Source organism: Odocoileus virginianus, unplaced genomic scaffold (genome assembly GCF_023699985.2).
Source record: "Odocoileus virginianus isolate 20LAN1187 ecotype Illinois unplaced genomic scaffold, Ovbor_1.2 Unplaced_Contig_26, whole genome shotgun sequence".
NCBI lineage: Eukaryota > Metazoa > Chordata > Mammalia > Artiodactyla > Cervidae > Odocoileus > Odocoileus virginianus.
This window is the reverse complement of record NW_027224343.1, coordinates 236,460-248,587: the sequence shown is the minus strand read 5'-3', so window position 1 is coordinate 248,587 and position 12,128 is coordinate 236,460. Positions and strand designations below refer to the sequence as shown.

General features: G+C 54.2%; 1 protein-coding gene across 1 annotated transcript in view; it reads right to left on the bottom strand.

Annotated features, from left to right (window-relative positions):
- Nucleotides 1-7,079: 7,079 nt before the first annotated feature.
- ZCCHC2 (zinc finger CCHC-type containing 2) overlaps nt 7,080-12,128 on the bottom strand; it is a 46,675-nt gene continuing 41,626 nt past the window's right edge. The window contains exons 13-14 of the mRNA XM_070464510.1: nt 10,234-11,538; nt 7,080-9,154 (exon numbers count right to left, since the gene is read on the bottom strand). Of these exons, the coding sequence (XP_070320611.1) occupies nt 9,087-9,154; nt 10,234-11,538 (1,373 nt within the window). The 3' untranslated portion in view covers nt 7,080-9,086. The remainder of the gene's footprint in view (nt 9,155-10,233; nt 11,539-12,128) is intronic.

The following is a 12,128-nucleotide window of genomic DNA, read 5'->3' as shown; positions in this document are numbered from 1 at the left end:
CTGTGGAGCGCCGGAAAGCCCCATTCACGGCTGGCGGGGATGCAGGCGGGACAGGCCCTCTGCAAGGCAGCTTGGCAGATTCTTACACAACTAAACATATCTTACCATATGATCCAGCAATTGCACTCTTTGGTATTTACCCAACTCAGATGAAAACTTATATCCACACAAAAACCCACACACGGGTGTTTGAGCAGCTTTATTCATAATTGCCAAAACCTAGAAGCAACCAAGACGTCCTTTGGCAGGTGAGCGGAGAAACAAACTGCACATCCAGATAGTGGAATGTCCAGGGGGGCAAAAAAAGTGAGTGAGCCATGAAAAGACAGGAGAAAACTCACATGCATATTACTGGGTGAGAGAAGCCAATTTGAAAAGGCTACATACTGTGGGATTCCAACTACACGACAGTCTGGAAAAGGCGAAACTTCAGAGACAGCAAAAAGATCAGTGGCTGCCAGGGGTGGGAGGGAGGGGTGAGAACCCAGAGCCTGGGGCCTTCAGGGGACACGTGTCGTTATACATCAGTCAAAACCCACAGAATGCACAGACCAGGAGTAAACCCTGACGCTGACTGTGGGCTGTAGTTAATAGTGAAGGATCGACACTGGCTCACCAATTACACAAAAAAGAAGAAAGAAGATGCACGAATAGGATGATTGCAATGATGTAAAGCAAAAGCAGCAGCTGACACAAACAGGAAAACAAAGCTCAGTCATAACTCAAGGAAGGGAGGCATCCCTAATTTTGACAGGCCCTGAAACAGGAGGGCAGGCTCTGAATAAGAAAGTACTTTTAAAGGAACTAGAACACCGTGTTAGTGCTCCCTGTATGCCTCGCACCTGCTGGAGCATTTTAACCCTCACAAAGACCCTAAGAGACGGACGTTCTTGTAAACCTTTGGTTACAGTCGGGGAGCTTGCTCAGGGCCCCCCTTCAAGTGGGACAGCCTTGGCATTCAAAGTACTGCATTACATACTGCCTTTAAAAATAAGTAGTAGTGTTAAAACTAGTCGAACTATTTTTAAAATATGTTAAAAATGTGAAATATTAAAAATAGCCTTTTAACACTAGTTACATTCATTTAACAATACTTTAAAGATAGCAGTAGTGCTCATTGCTCAGTCGTGTCTGGCTGCGACCCCGTGGACTGTGGCCCACCAGGCTCCTGTCTGTGGGATCCTCCAGGCGAGAGCACTGCAGTGGGTTCCATGCCCTCCTCCAGGGCATCTTCCTGACCCAGGGGTCGATCCCGGGTCTCCCATCTTCCTCCGGCTCTGCCCGCAGCCCCCACCTCGCCCCACCATTCTCCCTCATTTAGTCGCCAGGAGCCTCGTGACTGGCAAGCTCGCGGCCGCGACTCCTGGTCTCTTACATGTCATGGTGACGCCGTTTCAGTCCCGGTGTCTCTTCCGTCTCCAGGGCACCTCCTCCCGTACCCCCTCACCTCCTCAGCTCTCCTTGGCGGGCCCGCCGTGTCCTCCTGGCCCCCACCCAGTGAACCCCGGGAGCTCCGGTTCTCTGGGGGGCGTCCCGGGGGTGGGGGGTGAGACACCTATGCTTCCAGTCGAGCCTTCGGTGGCTCTGCTGCGGGTGGGGCGAGGCCGCACTCTGGGGACCAGGTGTCACTCAAGGACCGCAGACTCAGCAAGAGCAGAAGAGTCCGCTTTTCTCCTCCAGGCGCCCCCCCGGCCCTGGCTCCCGCGAGGTTCAGGATGCGTCCGACTCTCCGGAGTCCGCGCCAGCCGCACAACCGCCCCTGCCCGCATCCCAGGGCGTCCGAGACTCTCTCTGCCCTCCCTCCGCCTCTTCACTAGGAATGTCTCACTTCTTCCTTTCTGCCCGCCCTGAAATGTTGTGTCCTTTGCAAGTCGTTGCCCGGTCCTCAGCAGGCGGAGTTCACCTGTCCACCCCCGGGACCCCACGGCTACGCACCCCGTGACACTGGCTCCCAGCCGAGAGGGGTTCGCTGCGTGGCCCACGGAACCAGGGCGCCACAGGCCCTCTCGCTGTGCTAGGATGACGCTGCAGAGAAAAGGAGAGAGATTCCTACTCACACAGAGGCCCTCAAAGGCACCGGAGAGTGTGTCTCTACTCAGAGAAGGCTGATAGGCATCTGGGCTCAGCAAGCTTTTTTCATAAAAACACAGATAGCATCTCTGTCTCGGAGAGTCGTGCAGTCTCTGTCATAACTACTCAGCTTTCTGGCGAAAGCAGCCTTCATGAGACAAAGGAGAGTGGCTGGACTCCGAGAAACTTGATTTGTGAACACTGAAACGCGAATTCTGGATGACTTTTGTGTGTCGTGATAAAAGTATTCTTCTCAACCACTGCAAGATGTAAGAGCCTCGTTGGCTGTGGGTCGTGCTACTGACCACGGCTGACTCCGTGTCCTTCAGCGCAGGACTCGGGTCGTGAGCTTCGCGCCTTTGACTGGAAGGCCCCCCAGGTGAGAACCTTGTCAGTACAAGGACAGAAGAGCCTAGAACCCTGACGACAGGAGGCACTGCCTGCTCAGCGCTGCCCCGGGTGCCCGGCCGGCCCCACACGCAGCCCCCTCTCCTCCTCTCCCCGCGCCGCGTGCCCTCCGGCAACACCGGGTGCAGCTGGGCGTCCTGCACCTGGCCCGCCCCCAAAGGGCTGCTGTCGGTTAAATCAAAGAGAGCTACAGAAACCTGATCAGTTACTTAAAGAGAAAAGGCAAGCTTCCAGTCAGAATTCTGCAGTCATTCAGCTCAGTGTCTACCACCTTCTTCCAAGCAAGCACTCAGCTTTCGGGTGAGAGAGATGAAGGTCCAGGAGGGCCAGGTGTCCCAGACGGCGGGGCTCACAGCAGAGCCGGCCCGGCCCCTGCGCAGGGCGCCCTGGACGTCCATGCCCCGCCGGTGGTGTCCCGGGACCCCAGCACAGAGAACTGGGCGGGCTCAGGGGCCAGTCCCAGCCTGGCCGCTGACCTGCTCTGTGCCCTCGGACGCGTGGGGGGCCTTCGTGCCTCAGTTTCCCCAGCTGTAAGCCGAGGCAGCGCGCCCACCTCCAAGGGCCGTCGTGAGGCTGCGACGGGTCTGCCCCGATGGGCGTTTGCCACCTTCACGAACCTACGGAGCACCTGCTGTGTATCTGATATTGAGTCCTTCATGCATTTCACCGGAGTCAAGTCTTGTAACTATTCTAACAGAGTGACTGTTATCCCCACTCTGTAGATGAGCCTGAGAAGCGTGGTGTGAATCGGGGGTGGGTGCTGAACAAGGCTTCGTCTCTTGCACAAGCTCATCTGATGAAGGCGTCCGAGGCACGCAGGAGTGACCACGTCCTGAGTCCAGCCCTTGATACCCGAGCACGGAGGAGCCCCAGGCCCCTGGCGAGCTGGCGACCGCCCTAGCATCCACAGGGGCTTGCGCGGTGGGTGTGGCCGCTGCGTGTCTGGGGAAGCTGCCAGTGCTGCTGCCGTTTTCGGCCCTGGGGGCTGAGCGGCGGGGGCCGAGGGGAGTGCTCGCGGACAGCCCACATGTGACTCAGAGCTTTGCCAGCGTCAGCAGTCAGGTGTCTTGTGTCTGCGCTGCCACTGCGTTTCTGAGGTTCCAAAGTCTTAAAATGAAGAGTCGCTAAATGCTCGACTTACCAAGACATCTGGGGATCATAGAAACCTCTGCAGGGCAAAACTTGGTGTTTCAGCAGAGGATAGTGGCGCCTGTTTAAAACCTTGGGTGTGGGCGAGAAATGTCACTCCTTGAATTCATCAGACAGAACACCTGAAGCCTCCAGAAGAAGTCCTGAGGCGTCCAGCTCTGCACGCCTCCCCTCACTCCGCGTCTTCAAATCCTTCAGCAGAGACTCAGCGAAGAGACATTCTGGCCGACCAGGGCCGGCCCTCTGCTCCCGCAGGAGTCCGGAGGCCCCCCGGCTCCAAAGACCACGGGCACCCACCGTTTTATGCGGCTTCAAAGGCCGTGGCCTTGGGCTCGGCGGGGAGGCGCTGTGGACCGTGGGCGGGCAGGGGGAGCCTCCTCTGATCCTGGGGGCTGGCTGTCACTGCCGGCGGCGGGTCTGCGGCCCTGAAGCCCCACCCCGAGCTCCCCTGGGAAACGGGGCAGGGGGGAGACGCACCCCCTCCGCAGTCGTCGGGCAAGGGGCGCGGAGGAAAGTGCACGGGAGACTGAGAAGCACCGCCGGTGCTAAGATGTCTGTGCCCCACCGACACTGCGGAGGCTGAGAGCGGAGGCCGCTCACACTACTTCCGCGGACAGCCGCCGCAAGCTTTAAGGCCCGAGCTCAGGTCACGACCCCAAACGCCTCCCGCCTCCGTCAGGCCCCGGGGGCAAGACGGCCGCTCGCTGGCGGGGCCCTCTCCCCACCAGGTGGCGCTGCTGCCCAACGAGCAATCTCTCGGTGGCGAGGCGGGCGAGACCGTTTCCCGCGGATCGCGTTGGAGCTGCAAGAGGACAAAGGAGCACAATGAAGGACCCCCCCTCAACACCCGCACGCCTCACCCCCGCTCCCAGGTCTCAAGGAGCAAACCAGGACCTCGGGATTAGCAGCTCTGGAGGCCGAGGCCAGCCGTCAGTGCAGCGGAGCTGTGACGGCAGGCTTTTTCTCGTCCCCCCTGTGATGGGCCCCGCTTTCCAGCGCAGGAAAGGGGAAGCCTAAAGCCACCCTGCTTCCAAGGTGGACAGACAGTTGGCTACACACAGAAGTCACGCCATGGGTGCCCATGCTCCAAAGGGGCCAAGTTTCCAAAAGAGGACAGCATTTAACATCTAGGTCAGTTTCTCCGGAGATACGGCACAGTTACTTTTGCACATAATGGGCACAACGTGATCCTTGAGTGGCGATAACCTGAAACACTGATATTAGATGGACCTCAGGTGTTAACACCGTGCACGCTCCGCGAGAGGACAGTGCTGCCCTCTGCAGGAGAGCGCGGGCACTGCAGGGAAGCACCACCACCTGCGGTGACTCCGGACTCAGCCTGGACTCCAGCCAGGGCCCTTTATTCGCCAACAGGACCCGCTGCAGATTTTCCTCCAGCTCCACGGAAACGACTAGAAATGCAGCAACCGTGTTTGAAGTCAGAGCACCCCCTCTTCCTTCACCCCACAGACCTCAATTCATTTCTCTAGAAATAAGTGCATCCTTTTTGTGGGTGCAGTAGGTGGGGTATCATTCTTTTTCATTCCTTCGAGATGAGATGGAAGGGTTATGGGGTTAACTACTGCCACGGCTTGCCTCCATTTGCTTTCACTGCCTTAACCTTAGAATGCTTTTGTAATCAGTACATAGAATTGAAAAAAGGTGTCTTCCAGGCTCTAATGGGTGGTGCTCCTGAGTACTAGATGCTACCTGTTTAAAAAGAGAGAGAGAGATTACTTTGCACTGCACTTTAATCTTTCGGGAAACTTCAGGAAATTTAGGTATTTAGCACTAAAAAAAAGTACAATGTGGATTTGCCTTGTAAGACCTTGTTCTATTTCGGTTCTGCAAGACTTAGCCCATGGATATTATAGCCCAGAGTTGCCTCCAAATAGTTTTTAATATATATTTTATTTATTTGGTTGCATTGGGTCTTAGTTATACCATGTGGGATCTGACCAGGGATCGAACCCAGGCCCCCTCCATTGGGAGCACAGAGTCAGCCATTAGACCACCTGGGAAATCCCAAATAATTTTCGAGGACAAAGACTATTTTATTAATGGAGAGAGCTCAAACAACTAAGCTTAACGTAAGGAAGAACTACGTTTCCTAAGCTCACCGCCGCAACCAACCACTGCCTTCAGGCAGGCAATTCTGTTCATCAGAACAGAATTCTGCTAACATCTGAGTGCCTCCTCGGTGCTATTTCATGAAGCTGGGCCCTGCCCATGTATTATTTAATCCTCGCAGCCCTAACTTAAACAAGCTCATCATCTGTGTGGGAAGACTCGGCTCGGCAGCCCAGGGTTCCTTCCGTCCGTCCCTGCCATCCCCCTCTTGTCTTGCCCTCACCGGAACCAGTGGCTCAACTTCCAGGCTTTCTCTCAACCATTCGACAGTTTCAAAAACTCTCAATTTTTTTTTTCCTTTTTGTCTCTATTTAAAACCTGGCAACTTCCAATTTTTCCTTCAATTCTGCAGTCTGGCTCTGTTTTACTAACTGAACCAAAAATTCCGTAACTCTTTCAAGACGTTTCCCACGACGGCAGTTGCCCGTGTCATTGCCCCCCCCACTCCCAAACCACACCGCCTGTCACCAGATGTGCTGGCAGCGCATCCCCAGCCCTGGCTGGGCCTTCCGTGCCCGCCCGTGCAGTCAGGCACTCCCAGGAAGCCTCACACGAACCCCCCCTGGCTACACGTCCACCCCCGCCAAGGCGCCCGGGGCACCGCCACGGGGCCTCAGGAGCGGCCGGGACACGGACACAGCGCCAGCCACTTGGAAAGCCGCCGGCCGGTCTGGGAGGACGGCCTGCAGCCCCGCACCTGCGTGCCTGGACGTGTCTCCCGAGGGTGCCCCTGCACGTGGAAACCGGGAGCCCGGGGCGAACATGCTCGCTGCCATGGCAGACAGAACCACCCAGGTGTCTGCGTGGTACCGGTGAGGAGAGGCAGCCACAGAAGCCGCGGCGGAGCGCGCCCTTTCTCGGAAGAGTACACTGCGCACTGGGGACGGAGGACGCGAAATGGAGGAGAGGACAGTGACGCTGAGAGTGGGCACCCCGCGCCAAAGGAGCGCGGGGAGGCAGCAGGCGACCCCAGAGATGTTACCTCCAGAGGGGCCGCAGCTGCCGCGCTGCGTGAGGCGCCCGCCCACCAGCTAATGGGGGGTGGGGCCTGCAGACCACCAGGGGCGCCTGATCCCCCCAAACCCGTGGCCCGGCCCGGCGGGCACAGAGGGAGCCTGCACCATGCAGGTGATCTGTACAGTCAGGCAGGCTGCTTGCGGTGGCCGGGATTCCCAGATGGTAGATAACTAGGGGATTCACTGCCCACACTACAGGGAAATAACTGGTTGACTCTTTAAAAAGGAAAAACAACAACAAATCCAAACCCACCAGGGATGATGTCCCCCTCTCTTCACTGCTACAACATTTGCAATAAAGCATAATTCTGAAGCCATTTTTCATTTTTTTTATTGCTGTTAATTCAAGGAAAAAAGGTTGCATAAAATCCAATCTTTTCTAGAAATATAAGTGGCCTTTCCAGTACATAACATTTCAAATATCAAAGTATATGGTAAACATACAAATAAGGAGAAGGTAACATACCTCCTATATACAGTACAGTCTTTTAAATCATAAAATAAGCTCCATAAAGTACAACTGGCAAGTGATTCACAATGCGGTCCATATAGGGCTTATCAAAACTCTCACTTTCACAACTTGACTGTAGCTTAACAATTAATTTATGGTCCAAAAATACCAAATAAAATATATTTAATCAAAATAATTTCCTTTCATTGAACTTTCTTTTTAAATTAAAGCTTTCATCTACCCCTTCACCCCCCCCCTTCTTCCCCTTTTACTCCTACCCCTGAAAGAAGGTTTCAAAATGTACATTGGTGCTATAAATATAAACTCTACCTATGAAGCTTTACAGGAAGCTTCTTACTTCAAGTGTTTCCTTTTGTCTGGCAATCTGTTAGGTTTCTGAACCAAGGCCAGATATTTAAGTTTCTCTGCTGCACACCAACGTGACCCCACAGACACACCCGCCGTCTCTGCTCTGTGCTGAGGCTGGGGCACAGCACACCCAACCCCCAGCCCTCACACCTGCGGCTCAGCGCCGGGGGCTGCTCGGTGCCATGGATGGCAGCGGTCCAAACCTACACCCCGTCTTCCAGATAACCTCAGTGCACTTTAGGAAATCAAAAATTACCTGGAAGCAATTTAGTACATAGATCGGCTTTAAAAACAAACAAACAGTCATTTTAAACAGCAGCATTAAACTTAGTGACGGGACACTGACATGATTAACACCATCTTAACACACTCAGAATTCAATCTTTCACATTATAATCAAGCATAGTGGTAAACTGTTATCAAAGTGACTTTGCTACGAGAGACAGGATAGGGAACAAATACCTGACTTTTGTAGAAACGCAGAGCTGCTGTTCAGATTGCAATAAACTGTGTACATTTAAAACACAACAGAACACTGTGACAGTTGGTGTAAGGAAAAGAAATCTTGACTTAAGTGTCTTTTACACGACAGAGTGGTAGACTGTGGTAGACTACATGTAAAACTGGCTGTTGGCCTTCGTTACAAACACAAACACACAGGAGAACCACACTCACACGAGTTTGTTCACTTTATGTCTCTCTGAAGCAACAGGCTAGAAACGTATGAGTAAAAAAGTTTCTGTTTTTAAAGAAAAAGCTATTTGCCCACTTCGTGTGTCACGTTTTCTGTTTCATATGGTTTTAGCTCTTCCTCCCTCTTCCACTCCAATTTTTATTTGGACAAGCGCTGCGTTGGTGTGTGTACGTGGAGGTGTTTTTTACATATATACACACTGCTTGGGGAATCGGATTCTCCCTTACGGTGAAGGTGAAACATTTTACCGTCGAATGATACTACGCAGTGCGGTTTAGAGTGTGGATGGTGCAGTGCCAGCCGCTCTGGCAGCCACTGTCACAAGCGGAGGTGGGATGAAAATGTGGAGATTAGGGCCAAAGTGAGATAAGCTGGGGAAGAAGCAAAGTTTTTTGTTTTTTTTTCCCCAAAACCATATGACCATCACCAGTGTTATGAAAAAAGGTCAAATACACAGTTTCAAAGATTCAGTAAACATTGCACACAGCAAGTATTCAGTGTAAAAAAAAAAAAGCACACATCAAGATTTTCCTTTTGATAGTTTGTTTGAAGGTTTAAATTATACATATCATACAGATAAGCCTGTTGTTGAACCAGGAGACCAGAGGCTCAAAAGCAATGCATTCTTGTTTTGGTTTGGACATCCGTACAAGAGAAATGAGAAATCTCAACTGCATAGAAATCTAGGAAATGTATAGACAAACAAACACAAACAAAATACCTTTCCTTTCCCTTCCCTCCACACCCCAACCATGACTCCCCACACTTCAGTGTATTAAGTAGGCAAGCTTTACTTGTTTCAGTCTGCAGAATCCAACGTATCATTAGAAGGGGGGAGGGGAGGTGCGTATCTCAGTCTGTAAGTGCCTAAAAGGGGAAAGAGAACTGCTAAGTCACTGCGCACAAGGTAAGTAAGGCATCACACACTACAAGACATCACACGGGCCTGCTCCTCTGTTCAGGCAGCGCCTTCTGCACTGCCGTGACCTAGAACAGTCCTTAAATGACTTTTAAAAGAGCAATATGAAGTTTGCGCTTTAAGTTCAACCTAAAGCTACCAAACTCAACATTCCCTTAAAAATTCCAAGCAAACACTCCCAATTCAAGACTCTTTTCCTGTGTTGAGATCTGGCAACGTGACAAAAGCTTCCTGTGAGCTGAAACATAAGAGTTTGAGGCCTCCACTGAATTTGGTATCCTACTTGTACTGATTTCTTTATTGTGGTGGTAACAAAAGAAAGTTCTAATGTTCTTATTCCCAAGTGAAAGTGTTAGTCGCTCAGTCACGTCTGACTCTGCCATCCTATGGAATTAACCCTGATAGACTCCTCTGTCCATGGGATTCTCCAGGCAAGAACACTGGAGTGGGTTGCCATTCCCTTCTCCAAAGGATCTTCCTGACCCAGAGATCAAACCCGGATCTCCTGCACCGCAGGCAGATTCTTCACCCTCTGAGCCACCAAAACAGCGCAGTGCTTAAATGTTCTGTTCCTTAAAATGTGACAGCATTGGAAACTAAGGTCGGCTGGGAAAGAAGGGAGCACGCCTGAGGTCATCTGCCTGTGCACTGATAGACCCAAACAACGAAGGATCTCCCGAGTCAGGTGACTACCACTTCCTAATTTTTCAGTATTTAAAACTTTTGCTTACTCTATGAAACAGGATTGTTGCTTTTAAAAAATAGTGCTGCTAGCAAAGAGATTCTGCGAATTCCCATTATACCCTTAAAAAGTGCCTTTCCGGTTTCCTCCTTCCCTGGCAACTGGACTCCTCTGACCTGCCCTGCGCTGCGGGGCCTGTGTCTACGCTGTCTGGCCGCCTGCACCTCTCAGCTGTCGCTGCGAGCGCAGCCTGCGGACACACACACAGCGGCTTCTGCTGCTCCCACGGAGCCGCCTGCCTCCGGCCCCCTCAGAAACAAGTCCTCTGGGCGCTTTCGTGATTACCTTGTGGGCTGGCCTCCATGGACGACTGCTTGCACTCCTGCGCATAATGTCCGCTCACGCCACAGTTGTAGCATGACGCGCTCCCGCTCTTCTTGGGCGCCGCGCCGCCCGAGCCGGCCACCACGCTGTGCGGGTACACGGGGTAGAACCGGCCGAAGCCCGCCACCGGCTGCACGCCGTAGCCGGCCTGGCCGCCCAGCACCGGGTCGGGCACCAGCCCGCTGGCGTACGGGGCCTGAGGCAGGAAGAAGGGGAGCTGGCCGCCGCTGCCCTGGGGCGCCTGGCTGAGGTAGCTGCCGTTGCAGAGGGAGGGCAGGCTGAAGAAGGGCGAGACGCGGTACAGGGGCCCGGGCGCCGGCCCCGGGTAGTAGTAGCCGCCGAGCGGCAGCCCGGCCCCGCAGCCGCAGCGCCGGCCGCACGAGCCGCAGGCGCCGGCCGGAGCCAGCAGCGCGCCCGCGCCCAGGAAGGCGGCGCCGTCGCCCTGCGCCGTGCTGGGCGCGGGGCTCGCGCTGGGCGCGGGGCTCGGGGCACCCGACGGAGCGCTCGTGGCGGCCGGCCCGGGGAAGGCGGCAGACGCGGCCGCAGGGACCACCACCTTCACGCCGGCAGGCGGGGCCGCAGTCGCCGCGCCGCCCTCCAGCTGAGGCACCATTGGAGAGAGTCCCGCCGCCGGCGAGGCGGCCTTCGGGACGGGGTCCGTGGCACCGACGGGTGAGCCCGGGAAGGGCCCGGGGCCGGGGCCGAAGGCGGCGCTCGCGGAGCCCGCGCTTAGGCCCGCGGCGGGCGGCGGCGCCAGGTTCAGGGCGCAGCTCTCAGGGGGGCCCGGCGGCAGCTTCAGCCTCTGGATGGTGAGATGCAGCGCGGGGCCACCGCCGTGAGGGAGGAAGCCGGTGGGCAGCGGCAGCGGGGCCGCCAGCAGCTCCAGCGGCTTCTCCGAGTCCCCGGCAGATGCCGCTGACCCGAGCGCGCCCACGGGTGCGGGGTCCGCGGGCTCCCGGAGGGCAGAGAGCGCCACGGGGCCGGGGACCAGCATCCCGATTGTCTTGCCATCTGCAGACTTGGGCGGAGGCAGCACGACCTCCGACTTCTGGGCACCGTTGTGCATGACACAGTGTAGAGTTGGCATGAAAGAAATATGCTGATACTTGGCTGAACTTAAGGGATCTTCCAAAAGGTTTGCGCTGTCGTTTCCTAAGGAAGCAATTTGAACAGGTGGCTTGACCGTGACCGTCTGGCCGACAGAACCATAACTTGTAAACCTGGTCGTCGAGGGGTTTCCAGAGTCCTCGGAATTGCTGTCTGTGTCTGAGAGAAACATGTAAACAGATGTTAACACAGGCATCATCTCCTGTCCATCCTGCCAGAAATAAAATTGAAGTATACTTAAAAATACACCCTGACTTTTAAAACCAATAAATGTACCCCTCAGCTTCCTGACTACTGAGCTGACCTTTTAATTTTTGGCTTTCTATGGACTTTATTTGAAAAACAGGGAGATTCTGCAAAAGGCAAGACACTAAGGAGACAATAAAAAGATTGATGGTTGCCAGAGGTTGGGGTGGGGGTGGGGGAAGATGAGGCAGACTACAGATCTTCAGGGCAGTGAAAACACTGTGATGTAGTAATGGCAAATCCCTATCGTTACACATCTGCCCAGGGCCACTGAAGGTACACCACCAAGAGTGCACCCTTAGACGCATCACGTGTCAAAGTCAGTTTTGGGTCAAAGTCGGTGCATCCCTGGTAAACAAATGTGCCATTCTAGTGACTGATGTTGATACCGTGTGAGAAGAGGGACTACACAGGAAATTTCTGCGTCTTTCTCTGAATTTCATTGTAAGTCCAAAACCGCTCTAAAAAAATTAAATCTTAAAAAAATCCTTGGACATTTGTTT